At 38.5% G+C, this 20,108-nt stretch overlaps 1 protein-coding gene across 1 annotated transcript in view; it reads left to right on the plus strand.

Annotated features, from left to right (window-relative positions):
• LOC142846109 (vomeronasal type-2 receptor 116-like) overlaps window positions 1-12,023 on the plus strand; it is a 31,608-nt gene extending 19,585 nt beyond the window's left edge. Inside the window, exons 4-6 of the mRNA XM_075966056.1 lie at window positions 2,477-2,704; window positions 4,980-5,103; window positions 11,107-12,023. Of these exons, the coding sequence (XP_075822171.1) occupies window positions 2,477-2,704; window positions 4,980-5,103; window positions 11,107-12,023 (1,269 nt within the window). The remainder of the gene's footprint in view (window positions 1-2,476; window positions 2,705-4,979; window positions 5,104-11,106) is intronic.
• Window positions 12,024-20,108: the final 8,085 nt, after the last annotated feature.

Genomic DNA, 20,108 nt, shown 5'->3' on the forward strand with positions numbered 1-20,108 from the left:
AAAAAATTATATTTAAAGTCATTTTCTTCTGATTATTCTGGGTTTGGATGATTAAGTCTTCCTGTTGTGTCACTACTGTGTTGTGATGTTGCCATGTTGCTTTTTAGGTTGTTGGAGGAATTCTTGCATTGGCACCTATCCATCTCTTCCTTCAGTTGATGTAAGGAGTGTCTTTGCATCTTGATTGGATCCTTGCAGTGGCTGTCTGAGCATTTGGGAGTTTTTCTTAGTCTGTTTTCTTTTGTCAATGTCATCTCAAAGAAGCTCTGAGGTCTCTATAAGTCTGTTCTTGTGGTCTTCTCTCCTGTTTTACTCTCTTGGTGCTCTCTCTTGGTTCTCTCAGTGTTGTAGCAAGCTCTTGGTCCTCTTAGTATTGAAGCAAACTCTGAGCTCATAGGCAGGGTGTCTCTAGTAGCTTGGTGGGTCTAGTGGATGGGGTTGGGTTTTCAGGGAGTTTACTACAGGAAACTACCTGCTGGCTGGCTTGGAAAGGCTGGGAGTTGGGGAAGGGGCCTGGAGATTTGTCCCACTGTGGAGGTCCTAGGGAGTGGGTTGTCCCACCATGTGGCTGTTCACTAACCTCTCAAGTCCCCTCAGTATTGGAGTAAGCTGTGTTTCAGAGTTCCACTGTGGTTGCAGGAGGATTAGGGGGGTTGGGGGCAGGGTAGGGTTAGTAGTTTGTAGGGGCCGCTGGCTGGGTTTCAGTTTTAGGGGTGCCTACCTACAAGAAACTCCATGCTGGCTGGCTAGAAAAGTCTGGGGAGTTGGTGGAGGGCCCAGGTATTTGTTCCACTGTTGAGGTCCTAGAGAGTGGGGTCACCAGCTGCATGGCTGTTGACTGACCTCTTATGATTGGAGCAATCTGTGTTCCTAATCATATTCTGCTATATTCATATATTGATGAATTATACAGTTGTCATCAGAGAGGCTTTCTTCATCTAGCAACTGATGGGAGCATAGGCTTTGATCCACAGCCAAACCCTGAGGAAGACAGGGAGGAAGGATTGTATGAGCCAGAGAGGTGGGAAAAAATCATGAGAACATGGCTTATAAAATAAACCAAGAAGGGCTTATGGGGGCTCACAGAGTCTGAAGTGGCAACCATGGAGCATTCATGAATCTGAGGTAGATCCTTTGCATATTTGTTATGGTTATTAGCTTTGTGCTCTTGTGAAATTCCTAACAGTGAAAGTTAGGGGTGTCTCTGACTCATTTGCCTGCTCTTGGGACCCTTTTCCTCCTACTGGACTATCTCCTCCAGCCCTGATAGGAGGTTTTCTTCCTAGTCTTACTGTAATTTGTTAGGTCATATTCGGTGGATATCACAGGGAGGTCAGCTACTTGTTTGTTTGAAGGGAAATGGAGGAGGAGGATATCTGGCAGAAAAGGGAGGTAAGGGGAAGGAATTGGGAGAATTGAAGGCAGGGCAAACTGTGGTAGGGATGTAATGTATGAGAGTAGAATAAAATTTCAAAAATCACAAAAACACCTACCACAAAGAGAGAATTCAAATATGTTTTTATTTTCTCCAAGTATATATACCCTGCGTTATAATTCAGTGGTGATTTAGCTTTTTTTTCATTTATTTTCCCCCAAAGCCAAGGGTGATGATTTCTTAAAATCCTGCCTAATACCTTTACTTACTAAATATGATGGATGATGAATAATAAAAACTTCAATTTTAGGTGGTTTCTGTTTCTATTCTATTTTCATCTCAAGGAGTTTATTTTTTTCTTAGAAATACACACCAAATGATATTCATTTATATTTTATATCTCATAGTTTTTCTTCAGGGATTTATTAAGTTATGTGTTCTCAAGATGCTTTTGTGTTTTTGTTTATTTGTTGTTCTTGTTTTGTTTGCTTTGATGTTTGTTATTATCCCTGGAGAGGTCATTATTTATTTAATGACAAAAAGAACAACTAAACTCAGAGAGTTAGGCCCCAACTTGTTCAGAGATACTACTGTTCATTGTATTGAATTAAACTTATACATCCAGCTTGAATTTGATTTTCTTTTCCAAAGTTTTATATTTAATAAAACTAAAAACAGAAATTTTAAAAAGGATATAAAAGCTAGCCAATAGGAAGCTAGATTTAATAGACCAAGCCTTGATTTAATTAATACAGTTTCAGTGTGGTTATTTAGGGAGTCTGGGTGGCCAGGAAATGAACAAGTGGCCTCCTACTACAACTAAATTTTGTTAGACAAACTGACAATTGCCAGGTTTTCTTTCACTTACTTTTTATCTTGGTGCTTGTTATTGAGAGCTACTATCTATTAACAAGATTGTTATTTTCAAAAATATCATAATATATTAGCTATCCATAGGCTGCCATTTGCCCTACATTCTTGATACCTATGTTAAATTTACTTTATGCATCAAGAATTTAAACTATACAAAACTTTCCCAAACACTTCAGTTATTTGTCTTCACTCTGGTACCAGCTTCATAAAATAATACATCTTTTTTAGCTGCACCCTTTTCTAAAAGACAAGCAGTTTACTAATCATGCTGGAGAACAAGTGAATTTGAATGAGAAAATGAAACTGAATGCAGAGTATGACATTCTCAACTATTGGAACTTTCCAGAAGGTCTAGGACTTAAAGTAAAAGTTGGACAGTTTTCCCCATATGGTCCACTTGGTCAACAATTATCTTTATCTGAGGACATGATAGAATGGGCCACAGGAATTACAGAGGTGAGTTGGGTATAATTATAATACAATTAACTACACATAGTAAAACAAATCTTGATAAGGACCTCCTAACCAAAATCTATTTACAATGGACCTTCTTATAAAGAAAAGAGTAATTTCTTCTAATAAAGTCTCATTTCAGGGAAGAGTCCATTCCCAAGAATCTCAATGTTATTTTTGTAGAACTTTTATGTCATATTTCTTTGTTTGAAAACTTTCTATTTTATTGGTCTTTTGCTTTATGTGTGTTTGTTTCATTGGGGTTTTCTGTTTTCAGTTTTGTTTCCTTGTTTTGTAAACATAGAGAAAGAAAGGGCATAGAGTTGAACAAAGGGTGAGATAGGGAGATTTAAGAGGAATTGAAGGAAGAAAGATACATGATCAGAATATTTTCTGTGAATACGTCTTTTAATGTTTTATACTAAACTATATATATTTTAATCTTTTCTTTTGCCTTGCAGTTTTGTGATTTTTTATGTACTGATATTTTTAAGTTTTCTATATAAATTTAAAAAATATTACTGGATATTAAAAATATAAATATATGAAATAGTATATGTTGTTTTTTAGGACCCATATAAAATTAAGGATACTACTATTTCTGTGAAGAATGAAATAGGAATTTTAAATTGGTATTGCATTGATTCTGTAAATAGTTTTTGGTAGAATGGTCATTTCCACAATATTACTTCTATCAATCCTTGAGCATGGGATGTCCTAACATCTTTATGAGGAAATTCAATTACAATAACAAATACAGAGATTTGACAGAAATATTCATGTTAACTTGAAGTAGAAGACACTTTTGTATTTTCTTTTTTTCCTAACATGGTTCAGAGACAGCATCATTAGAGTACTGATTGGAGAAGATATACTTCGCAGATTTTAGAGCTAAGGGTGTCCATCATTCCTTCAATAGTAAATTGAGGAAGGAATTGGAGAAATGGAAATGGAGAGTAAAGTAGGAATAAGAAGCACAGTGCATGGTTTAGGGCCACGAATGATAGTGGAGGAAATATTTCATAGCGGTTCACCAAAGCAGCGGTAGGGGTGATTTCTGCTTGGGCAATGGTTTCCAGGATGCCAGGCAGGAATCTCAGCTTCAAGCTTCTCTGCCTCATTTCAGCTCCCATCTGCTCACCCAGTTTTTCTCCACCCATCAATCCACTCATGGCTAGCAAATGGGGTTGACATGTTCCAGCTGCTGTTTTCTAGTGTCCATGACCAACTGCCCCTCATTGACGGCTACTTTTGTCCTTGACCTGGTGCGAGCAAGATGGTGAAGCAGCACTAGCTTGACTGTTCCTTTGGGAACAAAAGCGCCATGTAGGCTTATTTTATTTTCCTTTAATTCTTTCTCTGCTAAAAGTAGAGTCTATTTGGTTTTAACTGTGATTCTTGTAACTCTTGTCTTTCACTGACTCTCACAGAGGCAGCTTTTGATCCATATCATACCCAACAATCCCTTGAACCATGTATGTGCTTTTTAAACTCTATACTTCTAATTTAAGAAAGAGAATTTTTTATATACCATATGTAATGAGATCATGTTCATTTACCAATATGCACCTAAATGCTCACACATTTCATATGAAAATATGTACAACATCTGTTGGGGGTTGTCATTACTGACAGATCTTTAGGTTGAATTTGGTGGTTTCTGGGACTTGTTTAGCTATTACTTTTGACTGAGAAGGCACTATGGTGTGCTTTGTGAGAGTAGAAGACATTCACCTCATGACAGCAACATTAGAGGTAGGATGAGTCCATTGTCTCAACACACCTTCCAATGGCAAGCCTCCAATCACTAACTTTCTCACCTTTTAAAAAACATTTTGTTTTTATTTTTTTTACTATTTATATGAATGTGAAGGAAGGGATTATCTTATCTGCATGTCAAGTGCAGGTGCCTATGGATGCCAAAAGAGGCTGTTGGATTCCCTGTAGCTGGAGTTACAGGCAATTTTGACCCATGCAATGTGAGTCTGGGAATCAAATTCATGACCTCTGCAAGAGCATCCCATGCTGTTAATACTGAACCATTTCTCCACCCCAATACTTCTCCACTTACAGGCTTCAGCATGTCTCAGCAGCATCATAGGCTGAAGGTCATCACTGTTAAGGCAGTGTGTATGTCCAAGCTACAGCAACATCCATCCAATTGGTTGTTTATGGATACAAAAACTATGTTCACTAATGTTCCAGTTCTATGAATAATGTGCTCAGTATAGTAGTAAGTGAAAATATGAATTATAAATTGCTCACTGATTTTCCTAAGACTCCCCAGTCTATCTGCAGTGAAAGTTGTAGTCCTGGATTCAGAAAATCCCTCCCAGAAGGAAATGTGGCTTGTTGTTTTGACTGCACTCTGTGTCCAGAGAATGAGATTTCCAATGAGACTGGTAAGTGTGTTTTATGGAAAAATTCTCTACTTCTAACTAATAGCATTTTTATGAAGTGTCTCACATTCGTACTTCCAACTCTTTACACACTGAGCCATCTCCCTAGCCTAAGATATTAAGCAAAGTGTAGTGATATACACCTTTTACACTCAGGAGACAGAGGCAGACCAATATCTGTGAGGTTATAACCAATTACTCAGGAGGCTGAGACAGGAGGTTTATTGCAAGTTCAAGACCATCCTAGGTATCAAAAGGGATCTCATTTCAAATAGAAGTCAGGGAAAGTTTTAAAAAAATTTACAGTAACTCAAAAAAAAAAGAATGGATAATGGGGCATGATATAGAATGTTAGCAGGAATCCAGTGAGAACCAGTTAACTTTCATTAATATATACTGTATTGTTAAGACAACTGATTTCTTCAATATTTAATTACTGATTAATACCTTTAAGTGTTCAAATGCATGAATATAAATGATGTGATGCTGAGGTTAATCACCTCTATAATGAAAACTTTTTAGAGACAGGGTCTCTCTTGTAGATGGAACAGCGGGCCACTTCCCGCCGCCCAGCTCCCAGTCACCAGCTAGCTTTACCCAAAATAATTACATGGAAACTGTATTCTTTTAAACACTGCTGGGCCCATTAATTCTAGCCTCTTATTGGCTAACTCATATATCTTGATTAACCCATTTTTATTAATTTGTGTAGCACCACGAGGTGGTGGCTTACTGGGAAGGATCTTAACCTGCGTCCATCTTGGAGAGGAGAGCTATAGTGTCTGCCTCATTGCCTTCTTCCCAGCATTCTGTTCTGTCTACTCTGCCTACCTAATTTTCTGTCCTATCAAAGGGCCAAGGCAGTTTCTTTATTAACCAATGAAGGTAACACATAGACAGATGACCCTCCTCCATCACTCTCTATGTAATCCTGGCTGTCCTGCAACTCACTATGTAGATCAAGCTGCCCCTAAATTTCTAAAGATCCACTGCCTCTGTCTTCCAAGTACCAGAACTAAAGAAAGACATATGCCACTTTGCCTGGCCTATAATGGTAAACTCTTTAAATTCACTTTTTAAATAAAAAGTGTAATCATCTTTCTGGGAATTAAACTAAGGTTGTGGGCTTGGTGGCAGGCACCTTTTTTTCAGCAAGCCACCTTGAAGGCTCTCTAATGTATTTTTTTAAAGTCTTTGATTAGTGGAGTTGGGCATTTAGCTCAATTGGTAGAGTGCTTGCCTAGGTTTCAACTCCAGCACTGTATATGCTGTATTTGGTGACACACACCTAATTCCAGCACTTGAGAGAAGGAGAAAAGAGGATCAGAAGACCAAGGTCATCCTCAGAAACATAGTAAACACAACAGACTATCTCAAAATAAAGTATTTTGTTAGTGTATATTTGGTGTAGAATATAATGGGTTTTTTGAATATTTGTTCACATATAACATACAGTGTGACTATATTTACATCCACATTCTACCTTGTCCCCCTCCTTCCTTCTAGAAGTTCTTCTTCTGGCCAAGTAGTTCACCTCCGTGTGTGTGTGTGTGTGTGTGTGTGTGTATGTGTGTGTGTGTATGTGTGTGTGTGTGTGTGCATGTAAAATCTAGACTGCAATAATGAATCATGCAATAATTGTCTTTGGAAACCTGATTTATTTATTTCATTACATAAGATACAACCATACATAATTCTAGTTCTGGGGGATGTGATGCCCTCTGAAGACACCAACTATACACATGGTACAAGCAAAACCCCCATACATATAAAATAGATAAACCTAAAGAAAAATTAAATAATAATAAAACATAAAATGTATTTTTGTATAATTGTGTTATAAAGGGCACACAAGTCTAGCTCACTGCTCTATTGATCTGAGGAGACACTGTGATCACAACAACTCTTATAAAGAAAGCATTTTAGTTGGGGCCTGTTTACATTTTCAGAGGTTTACTCCATTATAACCATGGCAGGAAACATGGTAACACACCAGCAGACATGGTGCAGGCAGAGTAGCTGAGGGCTCTACATCCGAATCTGCAGAAAGCAGGAAGAGAGCCACTGGGATTGGCTTTTGCTTTTGAAAGCTCACAATCCATCCCCAGTGACATACTTCCTCCAACAAAGCCATACCTACTCCACAAGGGCACTCCTCCTAATCTTTTTCAAGTAGTACTCCTCTCTGATGACTAAGCATTCAAGACTATGAGGTCATTCTTTTTCAAACCACCACATTCCACTCCCTGCCTTCCCGTAGGGTTGGAGCCATATTATAATGTAAAATGCATTTAGTCTAATTTTAAAAGTCCCCATAATATCAACGTCTAGTGCGTTGGGGTCCCTGGATAAGGGTCTCATGCAAATCAGGACACAGGGGATGCAAAGTGTGAACAACTGCATAATAAGCTTTATTTTGTATGGCCTTTTATGCAGACTAAAAAGCATTGCCTCAACTCTGAAACCCCCCTTTTACTCATGTACATGATCATGAGAAACTCTTACCTCTCCTTGCAAGATTCAATACCTCAATTAATAACAGTAATAAAAAGTACATGGAGAAGAAGTACATAGAAACAAGGCAAAAAGTATACAGAAGCAAAGCACTCCTTTGTAACTGATAGAGCGTGAAGAACTGAGCTCAAAGGCCACTTCCTTATCCAGGGTACAGATTCTGACAGAACGTTTGAGAAATGGGCAGAAAAAGTTTGCTTTCATCTGTGCTTGGTTTGCCAAGCAATCGTTTCCCAACTTTGTCTTATCTGTCCCAGGAGGAGCCTGAACTCTAAGCCAGTTCTGTGTCTCCACACCATAATCTATAACATTCTTAATACTGTTTACAAGCCCAAAGTTTACTCTCTTCTGAGACTCATGCAATCTCTTTAACTGTAACCCATGTAAAAATTAAAATAAAAAACAGGTCACATACTTCCAACATACAATCGCACAGAATGTACATTACCATTTCAAAAGAGAGGAAAGGAAGCATACTGAGGAAATACTAGACCAAAGAAAGACCAAAAGTCAACAGAGTCAACTCTAAATTCTTCATCTCCATATCTGATGTCAAAACACTTTTCAGCACTCTAACTCCTTCCAGCTTTGTTAACTGCAACACACCTGTCTCTCTCTCTCTTTGGCTGATTCCACACCCAGTCTGCAACTTTCCTCGGCAGGTATCTTATAACTCTGGCATCTCCAACATCTTTGGGTCTCCAACAAATCTAGACTTCACCTTTACAACTTCATACAATGGCCTTTCTGGGCTTCCATGCATACCCCTGACACACACCTAATCTCACCAGCATTCCTTAGCTGTGGAGGGAGGTACCACACAAGGATATATCTCTTTCATATATCCTTGACTCTAAAAGTCAGAACCATGTATTCAAAGCTGACAAGTTCTACTATTTGCTAGGCCTGAACATGGCCCCTACTTCCATTACATTTGTACTAGTTTTCTGTTGTTATGGTTTCCTTCACTGCTTAAGCTTTTCTTTCATTTCTTTTCAAAAGTTGGAAGACTTTCTGGGTGGGGTCTTCCTGGGGTCACAACTCCCATTATTAATTTTAGCATGGGGCTTTCTTTAAATGTTTATCTCTGTCTTAGTTAGAGTCTCTATTGCTGTGAAGAGACATCATGACCATGGCAACTCTTATAAAAGAAAATACTTAACTGGTGCTGGCTCATTGTTCAGAGGCTTAGTCCACTGTCATCATGATGGGAAACATGGTAGCACACTGGCATACATAGTGCTACAGAGGTAGCTGAGTTCTACATCTGGATCTGCAGGCAGCAAGAAAAGAACTGAGTGAGACATACTGAGACCTCAGAGCCCACCCCCTAGTTACACACTTCTTCCAATCAAGCCATACCCATTCCAACAAGGCCAAACCTCCTAATAGGGACCTATGGACCTATGGAGGGGACATTTTTATTCAAACCACCTCCATCCCCTTGAGTACTATATTTAGCTTGTTTACACTTCATGGTGCACTTTTTTCCTCAAAGTGTACATATTGTACTTTTCCTTGTTCATCTTGCTCCTTTTTATTATAGATCTACGTAAGGGTGACCACTAATAACCATGTAACACAATCACTTTTAGGTGGTCTTGAAATCTCCTCTTCCAGTGTCATTAATCTAAAACTCTTCAATTTAACATCAGGCAGATTTTTGGGCAAGAGCAAAAAATAGCCACATACTTCTACAAAATACAAGAAAAATTTCTAAGCTATTTATTAATATTCTCCTCTGAAACCTCTTGAGACAGGCCATCAAATCTACACTGCTCACATCACCACAGTCTTCCATGCTCCTATTAGGATGGCCCATTAAGCCCCACTTAAATCATCCAACCACTCTTCTAATCCTCCAACAAACATCATGGTCAGTCCTATCACAGAAAAAAAACCACACTCCTGATATCATCATCTGTCTTAGTCATTGTTCTAATGCTGTGAATCAACACCATAACCACAGCAGCTCTTATAAAAGAAACCATTTAATTAAGACTTGCTTATAGGCTCAGAAGTTTAGTCCATTATCATCATGGCTAGAAACAGGGCAGCATGAAGTTGGACATTGTGCTGGAAGCATAGCTGAGAGTTCAACATCTGGATCTGCAGGCAGTAGGAAGAGAACCACTTGGCCTGGCTTGGATTTTGAAACTTCAAAACCTACACCCAATGACACACTTCCTCCAACAAGATCACATGTCCTAATCCTTCCCAAGTAGTGCCACTCCCTGGCATCTAAGTATCCAAATGTTTGTGGCCTTTGAGGGTCATTATTACTCAAACCACCCCAATACACATGGCATGCATGTGGAAATTAGAAGACCACTTTAGGAGATCATCTGTAACTGCAACTCCAGGGGATCTTAGGCTATCTGTATCATTTTCACAAACCCACACACATGCACACATACACAAAACTAAAATTTTTAAATCTACTTAATAAAAATTAATCTTTAAAAACAATCCAATATCCAATGTTTATATTTGAAGTTAATTCCTTCCGACAAATTTTATGATAACACCTTTAAACTCCTTTGTTTGTTGCCAGAAAAGGCCAGGGTATGCCCTAACTTGCCAAGTAGCTGAGTCTGGCTTTGTACTCCTATTCCTCCTGATTCTACCTCCCAAATGCAAGAGCTACAGACATGTGGCAAACTGTTAAAATGCAATATTTACTTATTTAAAACACCTTCAGATAGAAGAAAAACAATCAGAGAAGTCAGTTCACTGGGTAGCTCCATTTGAACCCCATATCTGAGAATACCACTACAAAGAAAGGACTTGAGAAGACCCGTCTTACCTCACTAAAGTTATTTTTCAAAATCAAGAGTGTGGTGTGTGTGTGTGTGTGTGTGTGTGTGTGTGTGTGTGTGTGTCCAGGAGTGTGGGTGTGCACGTGTCATGGTGCACAGATGGAATTGGAGTCAGTCATCACCCTCCCTCTGCCTGAGATCACGTTTCTTCACAGATGCATCAGCCAGGCCAGATGCCCCACGAGCTCCTGGAAAATATTGTCTAACTCTCATCTTATAGCAGGGGTGCACTGGGATTATAGAGGCTTGTGCTACAGCATCCAGCTTTTATGTGGACCCTGGGAATCCGAACTCAAATTATCAGGCTTAGGCAGCAAGCTGTTTATCCAGTGAATCAGCTCTCCCCAGCCCAGGAAATATTTTACATGAATGCAATATTGTGATCAAATTGAAGTTGGATACTGTAAGTAAGTATGTAAGTTTCTGAAAAGTGGAAAATAATAACATCAGAATATTCAAAACAACACACAATTGAATAAAGAGGAGAAACTGTAGCTTTGTTCATGTCACAATGCAGGAAATACACGGTAGTCACGTTATTCCCCATAAAGCATTCTTTCGTTTGGTGTCTGAAGTAACAAGGGATGTCTGTTAGGCTAAACTACTCAAGTGAGTGGTTAAAGAGGACAAAAGAAAACTAACCTGAAATAACAAATATACATGCTTTCACCAGATGCGGATCAGTGTGTGAAGTGTCTAGATCATCAATATGCCAACACAGACCAAAACCATTGCCTCCAGAAATCTACGACCTTCCTGGACTATGACGATCCCCTGGGGAGAGGGCTGCCATGCATAGCCATGTACTTTTCTGCACTGTCAGCTCTCGTTCTTGGGATCTTTCTGAAGCAGCAAGACACGCCCATCGTGAAGGCAAATAACCGCACTCTCAGCTACATCCTGCTCATCACCCTTAACTGCTGTTTTCTCTGCTCTTTTCTCTTCATTGGCCACCCCAACACAACCACTTGCATCCTGCAGCAGACCACATTTGGAGTGTTGTTCACTGTGGCTGTTTCCACTGTCTTAGCCAAAACTATCACTGTGGTTCTGGCCTACAAGGTCACTGCCCCAGGAAGAAGAATCGGGTGGTTGTTGGTAACACAGGCACCTAACTTCATTGTTCCCATCTGCACCTTGTTCCAGATTATCTTGTGTGGGGTCTGGCTGGGAAAATCTTCCCCCTTCATTGACCCAGATGCACACTCTGAACGTGAACACATTATCATCCTGTGCAACAAGGGCTCAGTCACTGCTTTCTACTGTGTGCTGGGATATCTGGGAGCTCTGGCCTTGGGAAGCTTCACTGTGGCTTTCCTGGCCAGAAACCTACCTGACACCTTCAATGAAGCCAAGTTCCTGACATTCAGCATGCTGGTGTTCTGCAGTGTCTGGGTCACCTTCCTCCCTGTCTACCACAGCACCAAAGGGAAGGTCATGGTGGCTGTGGAGGTCTTCTCCATCTTGGCATCCAGCGCAGGGCTCCTAGGTTGTATCTTTGCCCCCAAGTGCTACATCATTTTGTTCAGACCACAGATGAACTCTATTCAGGGTCTCAGGAACAAAATACATTATAGGTACAAGGCTTAATAAATTTAGTATTAACTTTCAAGTTAGCACATGAAGGAGATTTCATTATTACATTTTCATACATATATTTGTTCCTATTCATCTGTCTCACAAACTGATACTGCATCCCCTCTATTGACCTCTTCCTGTTTCTTCCTTATCTTAAAACAATCCTCATTTTTACACTCATGTCTGTGTGTTTCTTTACTCCCCGCCCCTTCCCACCTTCCATACTTCCACTCCTTTCTTGGAATCCTTCCACTTTAAGAATGAAGGAAGAAGAGAGAGAGAGAGAGAGAGAGAGAGAGAGAGAGAGAGAGAGAGAGAGAGAGAGAGAATGCCAGCCCCCCTTGTGGTATTTATACTTATGACTATGGCTTAGGTGACCAAATAAACAGTTTCGGTTCCAAAATTTTTCTTTTAAATGTTATGGCTTTACTCTTATTTAAGGCTGAAGAAATGCCACTGTGAATATGCTTCATATTTACTTTATCCACTCACCTGCTTATGGATATCTGCATGCTTCTTTTATTACTAAAACTAAAGTACAGCAATAATTGTGGATGTCCAATTATCTCTGTAGATGCCTTCTGGGTCTATATATCTAGGGGTTGTATGATGGATTGAATGGTACTTCTCTTTGTAATATTGTTACTAACTTCTACTCTGCTTTCTACAGTGGTACAAATATCCTACTAAACATGTAACAAAATTGATTAAGGAAAAAATGGGGTGTGGGATCAGCTTTCTAAGAAGACCTGTGAACTTGTGGTGCTGACTATCCCTATGATCTAAGCCGCTGCTGAAATTCACCACCACCACTTCTTCAAAATCCAGGAGAGACGTACAAACTTACACATGTGTGACTATAACCACAAAATATAAGAAACATAACAAAGAAAGACAACATAATTTTCTGAAAAAGTTCAACTGGTGAACTCAACATTCTGAAATAGGTAAATGATCAGAACTTTTCAGAAGTTTTCTTGAAAAAAAAAAAAAAACAAAAGATCAAAGACCTGAACGAGGATATCCATAGGCAGATTTATTCCATACATACCTTCAATACCTATAAAGAAAGTCATTAATACAGAGGAAAATGGCAGCAAGACAAAGGAAAACTATAACAGGAAGAACAGGCTGTTTGTTCTGGGTGCCCTGCTAGTTTGACCCCCAAAATAATCACACAGAAATTGTATTAATTAAATCACTGCCTGGCCCATTATCTCTAGCCTCTATTGGCTAACTCTTACATCTTAGTTTAACCCATTTCCATTAATCTGTATTACCATGAGGTCATGGCTTACCTGGAAAGATTTAACATGTCTGACTTGGTAGCTCCATGGCAGCTCTCTCTCTCTGCTTTCTTCCTCCCAGAATTCAGTTCTGTCTTCTCTGCCTACCTAAGTTCTGCCCTATCAGGCCAAGCAGTTTCTTTATTAATTAACCAATGAAAGCAACACACAAACAGAAGTACCTCATATACCAGAAAACAATCAGCAGCATGAGAGAAAACTTCAACAATGACACTGAGATGAGGAGGGACAACAAAAGTATTGAAAATGAAAAAATAAATTAAAAAAAGCAGAGTGGGAAGCATGAACAATGGACTCAAAGAAGCAAAAGAAAGACTTCCAGATGGAGAAGGATGAAAATATAATAATGCAGATACCAAGAATCGAAAAATAAAGGAGCATGACCACAATGTCCATGAGAGATCAAACCCAAGAACCCACAGGACTAGAAGGAGTAACATAAACCCAAATGGTGCAGGATATTCATTCAACAATATTACAGCAAAAAAAAACCAAGCCTAGAAACCATTCAGACATTCAAACACAAAACACATTTAGAACCCCAAACAGACATGACCAGAGAACAACCTTCCCATGGCATAGGACAGTCAAGATGTCAAAAATACATAGCAAAGAAACAATATTAAATGCTGTCAAGGAAAAAACACCAAATCACCTACAAAAGCAAATAACAGAGTAATATTAGCAAACTAAAAGCCAGAAAGTTATGAAATGGTATCTTTCAAGTCCCAAAAGCAGATTAATTGCCAGTCAGGACTACTATGCCAGGCAAGTGATCTTCTAAATTTGAGAAAAAAGAAGGACATTTCAAGGTAAACACAACTGAGGGAGTTCAGTAACACCACGCCAGCACTGCAAAGGACACTAAAAGAATACTATATACAATGGAAGATATTTCAATCACTAATTCAGAGGAAAGAATAGATTTCATGTTCAGACAAGCTGAACAAAGGTGAGCTGGAAGGAGTCCATTATATCCAACAACATAAACCAGATATGAATGTGGGATGGCATAAAGAACAGACAATAACCAAACTGACAGGAAAAAACAGAAATTAATAGCTATTTCTCATCAATAATTTCTGTGTAATGGACTCAACTCACCAATAATGTTACAGACCAGATGGATGGATTAAAAATGTAAAAGGAAGCTGGGTGGTGGTGGTGCACACCTTTAATTCCAGCACTCGGGAGGCAGAGGCAGGGGGATCTCTGTGAGTTCAAGACCAGCCTGGTCTACAAGAGCTAGTTCCAGGACAGGCTCCAAAACCACAGAGAAACCCTGTCTCGAAAAACAAAAAAAATGTAAAAGGAATATGGAGAATGGTGTAAAGTTACTGCTTGACAGGGGTTGGGAAGGAGGAAGTACAACTAAGAAGAACATAGAGGACTGGGGGCTGTGAAATGACTCTATATGGTATTTCAGTGGTGAACACAGGTGGAAACCCACTGAAAGTAAGATACAAAATAGGAACCCTAGTTTGGTGTGACGATGAACACATGTATTTGTGGCATTTTGGAGACTGATGGGAGGGCAAGTTTAAGGGTAATCTGGGATACAGATAAAATCCTGAATTAAAAAAGAATAAGATGGAAAATATGAACACTAATGTGAAGTGTAGACTTTGGGTGAGGATGTGTCATTGTGGATTATAACAAATACACCACTGTGATGGAGGATGTTGACAGTGGGAGAGGCTTACACTTGATAGGGAAAGGGAACAATGAAACCTCTGTGCCTTCCTCTCAGTGTTCTAGTAAACATCAAGCTCTAAAGAATCCTTATAAAATAAAAATAAAATCTATTCATATATTTAAGAAAAAATGAAATTCAACTCTATAGTGTCTTCAAGAAACACACCTCATTGATAAAATCAAAAGATAGAAGATATTCTATCAAGAGCATTAAAACCAACCACACCAAATGTTGGAACTCCAACTTCATAAAATAAACATTAAATGGAAAAACAAGTCCTCATATGATATTAGTAGTGAATTCAATACCAAACTAGATAGGTCATCCAAACTAAGTCAACAAAGATGTGCCAGAGTTAAACTATGTCATAGATTAGATGGACTTAGCATATTCCTACAGAATATTCCATCCAATCAATATTAACCATTATATTTGGCTATATACATTCTTCTTAGCAGGGAATGATACCACCCAGAGTGGGCAGGTCTTCTCACTTCAATTAACCTAATCAAAATACTCCCTTACAGGTATGCCTAGAGGCCCATCTTTCAGTTGACTCTATAGCTCAACAAGCTGACAATGGAGGTTAACCATCACAACTAATCCCATTTTTAGAATCCAGCATTACTCTGTACTAAGGATATTAGTAAGGGCAGTATGTTTTTTAAAGTTTGTTGGTCCCATTTTTGTTTTTACATTTACATAAAAAGTAATGGGTTTATTGCAGCATCTTCATACCCTGAGTATTCTTATTAAATCACTCATTACTCATCCTTTCCACATTTTGTATGCAGTCTCCTTCTGGTTGATTCTCTTTTCCCTTCTGTTTCCATGTCATATGCATTACATTCTTCATCTCTTTTAAGATCATTTCCTTCTCTCTTATGATTCCTTATATTTTCATGACCTATAAACATATAAATGCAAACACATACATATGAACAAATATTTATAATTTAAAATCTAAGTTTTTGCTTTTCTAGGTTGGTTCTCCTTCACAGGCTGGCTTCAAAATGCTGTAAAATAATCTTTTTGTACATAATATGTTTCACTATAATTGGTTTAAGAAAAAGTTGAATTTTCAGTACAGAGAAAATGCTAGGAAGAGGAATGGCAGAGTTGTGAGGAAACACCAGGGATGCACAATAAGCAGCATGGGCTTCACAAAGTAAAGGTAACCAAGCCACAATAATGAACATTCATTAAAAGATATGGGTTAATTTAAGTTATAAGAACTAATTAAAATAAACACGTCTAAGCTATCAGCCAAGATTTCATAATTAATAAGAAGTCTCCGTGCCATGATATGGGAACTGGCTGGTAGGACAGAGGAAGATTTGCAGCATATGGCACCCAATGTGGGGCCATATATCTACATAAGGCCAGAAATAGCTTTCCAGAGAGAGAGAATAAGAGAGATAGAGAGAGAAAGAGAGAGAACTTGCAAACATGATCTCCTGGAAGCCATGGTCTCTCAGATAGGCTCAGCACTAGTGGTTTACAGAGGCATGCCTCTTTTAAGAGGCTCTGCTACTAAGCACTTGAATGGGGTCCATGAGCATCAGGCAGCGCTCTACTTGGTGGCATGAGACTAGGAAGAAATGCTTACAGCAGCGTGGACCCAGAAACTTCCCAATGTTGGGACAGTAAACATGGCTCTGGTCAGTACCTCCACAATTAGGCTAGAATCTCATAAAACTCAGTAGGTGGAGCTAGCTACCAGCACACCATGAGTGAAGCTACATTCTAAGATTTTTCTCCTGCAGACAGAAAAGGTTACATATAGGCATTAAACAAGTTCAGATGGAAAATAACCTCTAAACAAGATGCGGTGTCTTTAAAAATGTTTGTAGACATAAGGAAAAAATGGTTTAGACACTTATAAAAAATAAGTAATTTAAAAATAATAGAGAAAATTCTTTAAAGAAAGAATAAGTCACATAGAGATATGAAATACGCAGGGGAGTCTGATCCTGTATTATTATTATTGTTACTGTGCAGTCTAAATTTTTTATTGCTTATAAGTAAATGACATCTGCTGCAAGACAGGACCATGAAAGGAATTTCTGAAATAAACAAGTCTGGAAACATTAAGAATGCCTTAACTCTAAAATTAAAATCAAAAAAGTCTTGCTTTGGGGAAGAGGTTATGATTTTGTTTCTACAGAAAATAAAAGGCTATGGATTTGCTTAAGTTTGATAGATGTCAAATTTGATAGGCGAAGACCCCCTGAAAGTCTGCTTACATATTTAAAGAAATAAACTTAAAATAACTACAAGATAGTTAACGTATACTTTACGTGCTTGAACAAACAATGAAGACACATCTTTGGCAGGTTTATATACAATACACAGCCCATCCTTGTGTTAATACAGTTATGTATGTTACCTTACAAAGTTTGTGTTCTTAAAGCAAGGGGATAAGACACCAATGAAAATGGATGATCCAGGTGATCCAACCTCTCCAAGTGCCTCTGTTGCAATTTGCTCAGAATTCTGCATCCAGAACAGCCTCAAGGCTGATGGCTGAGATGGTCCAGCCTCACAGACTATTCTAACCAGGATTTGACCATTATCCTATTTTCTCATTCCCCAAAGATGCCATTACCTACAGGCAACAAAAAGCAGTTTAGAGAACACAATGCCTACATTCCTAAGAGGTGGAGTGGGTGTTTTTGGTCATTTGTTGGGCTATGGATATTTGTCATCACTTGGAGGGTTACAAATTGTTACTGGTTTTAGTCATAGAGGAAGTTAAATGAAGGAGATTAGATTCAAGTATCTCTTTCTGAAGGGAAAAGGGGAAGTATAATATAAAAATGATGGGATAAAAGGGTGCATTATTGAGTTTTCTTTTAAACTACCACTGCCTCAAATATTTTACATTGGTATAAATTTCTGTATATTGATATAAATTTAAGGCTATTTTTGTTTTACTGAATTAAGTTTCCATTATTGTTTGGGGTATTGTTCTTATACAGCTTATTAAATGTAATGTATAACTAAGAAATGCAGATTAGTAGTCATCTATAATAATCAAACTTGTAGTCATATTGGGTATATTTTCAAGGTTAAGCCTATACATTTAGATAGATGGTTTTCAAACACTTCAAAGATTTACAGAATATCGCATTTAAGATTGAATAACTTGAGGCTTTTCAGGATAGTGAGACATGTCTGCTCCTAGCAGCACCAACTTACTTAAGAAAATATACTGGGCATTGAAGAAATCCTTTCTGGAGTTTCATTTCATTGTGGCAAGGTTAGCCACTGGGCTAAGAAACTGTTCTTGCCTTGACTCCTGACAGTATGCTGTAAATACTGCATAAGCAGGTCACAAAGGAAAAAGACTGCCAAACTTTGCCAATATAAAGGAGGACAGTCCTTAAAAGTTCCTGCTACATAGAAAAGTCTGTCAGATATTCTGGGGCTGTAGGGTAAAGATAGATGCCCCAACATTGAAGAGGATCTTGAGTGACTGTCCAGACAGCCAGAAGTCTCGAATTCTATAGGTCTGAAAGCAGCTTGCACTGCACTTCCTGTTTACTAAGATTCTAGTATATCCTGCTGGGGTCTTTGATGGAATTGAAGAATAGTTCAGTTTTCCTTAGTTATAATAGAAGATAAATTAGTACAAAACTTTAAACTCATCAAGAGAGGATAGATAAGAAGTACTTTCTCTAAATTTGCCAAATACAAAAGAACTGGACGTTTTAAATATAATTCTTATAGGATAATTGTTCTTCCTGTATAGAGTTTTATTTTTTAAAAGTTAATACCTTGCTTTTCTATTTCGATAATACCTGATAACTGTTCTTATTGTATATAGCTTTACTATGTTAGAGTTAATTTTTTTTCCTTTTTATTTAGATGAAAAGGGGGAAATGCTGTAAAATAGTCTTTTATGTACTTTTAATATGTGTCACTGATTTGTTTGATAAAAAGATGAATGGTCAATAACTAGTTAGAACTTTCAGGACAGTGAGAATGCTAGGGAGAAGAAGAGCAGAGTTGAGAGGAGACACCATTGATGCAAAGCAAGCAGCATGGGCTTCACAAAGTATAGGTAATTACCATGTAAAGAAATGTAGATTAAAAGATATGGTTAATTTAAGTTATAATAACTAGGTAGAACAAATCTAAGCTATTTGCCTAGCTTTCATAATTAATAAGAAGTCTCTTTGTCAATATCTGAGAGCTTAGTGGCTGTTCAGATAAAGACTCACAACATCAAACCTATGATCCCTCAAATTCTGTTGAAGCTGTTTCTCTCTTCAACATACCTCTTTCTTCCTTCTCAAATGCCCCTGCCTACCCTTTTCCAGGTTTTTCATCCATACACAGCCTATGTTTTCTCTTTCTCCTTTTCTTTTCCTTATTCTTCCTTTCATCTCTTTCCCTTATCCCCTTTCCTTTCCTTTTGTTGCCTTGTCTTCCTGCCTCTTTCACAAATCTCTATGTAATCTTGCTTGTTACTTGACTTTTATTCCCAATGAATTGTTATTTTTTCAACAGAAGCTATATATCTCCTGCTTTCTCCCCTATCTTGGAAGAAGACAAAATACACATTTCATCTCTCCATCTTGCTCTACACCCAGAACTGGCCCTCATTCTTCACCCATTTTCCCATCTTTTTTTAAAGTTGTTTCTTTTCTTTTTTAACTTTTATTTATTACGTTATAAATAATACCAATCAGATTTCCACTTCCTCCCCTTCTTCCCCTTCCCTCCCGCTCCCCCACACACCTTTCTCCCCACCCCCACCCCCAGTTCTAAGAGAGGGCAAGGTACTCTGCCCTGTGGGAAGTCCAAGGCCCTCCCCCCTACATCCAGGCTTAGGAAGGTATGCATCCATATAGAATAGGATCCCAAAAAGCCAGTACATGCAGTACAGACAAATCCTAGTGCCATTATCATTGGCTTCTCAGTCTGTCCCAATTGTCAACCACATTCAGAGGGTCCAGTTTGATCCCATGCTCGTTCAGTCCCAGTCTAGCTGGAGTTGGTGAGCTCCCATTAGCTGAGGCACACTGTCTCAGTGGGTGGTGCAGCCCCTCTTGGTCCTGACTTCCTTTCTCATATTCTCCCTCCTTC

The sequence above is a fragment of the Microtus pennsylvanicus genome, chromosome 1 (genome assembly GCF_037038515.1).
Source record: "Microtus pennsylvanicus isolate mMicPen1 chromosome 1, mMicPen1.hap1, whole genome shotgun sequence".
NCBI lineage: Eukaryota > Metazoa > Chordata > Mammalia > Rodentia > Cricetidae > Microtus > Microtus pennsylvanicus.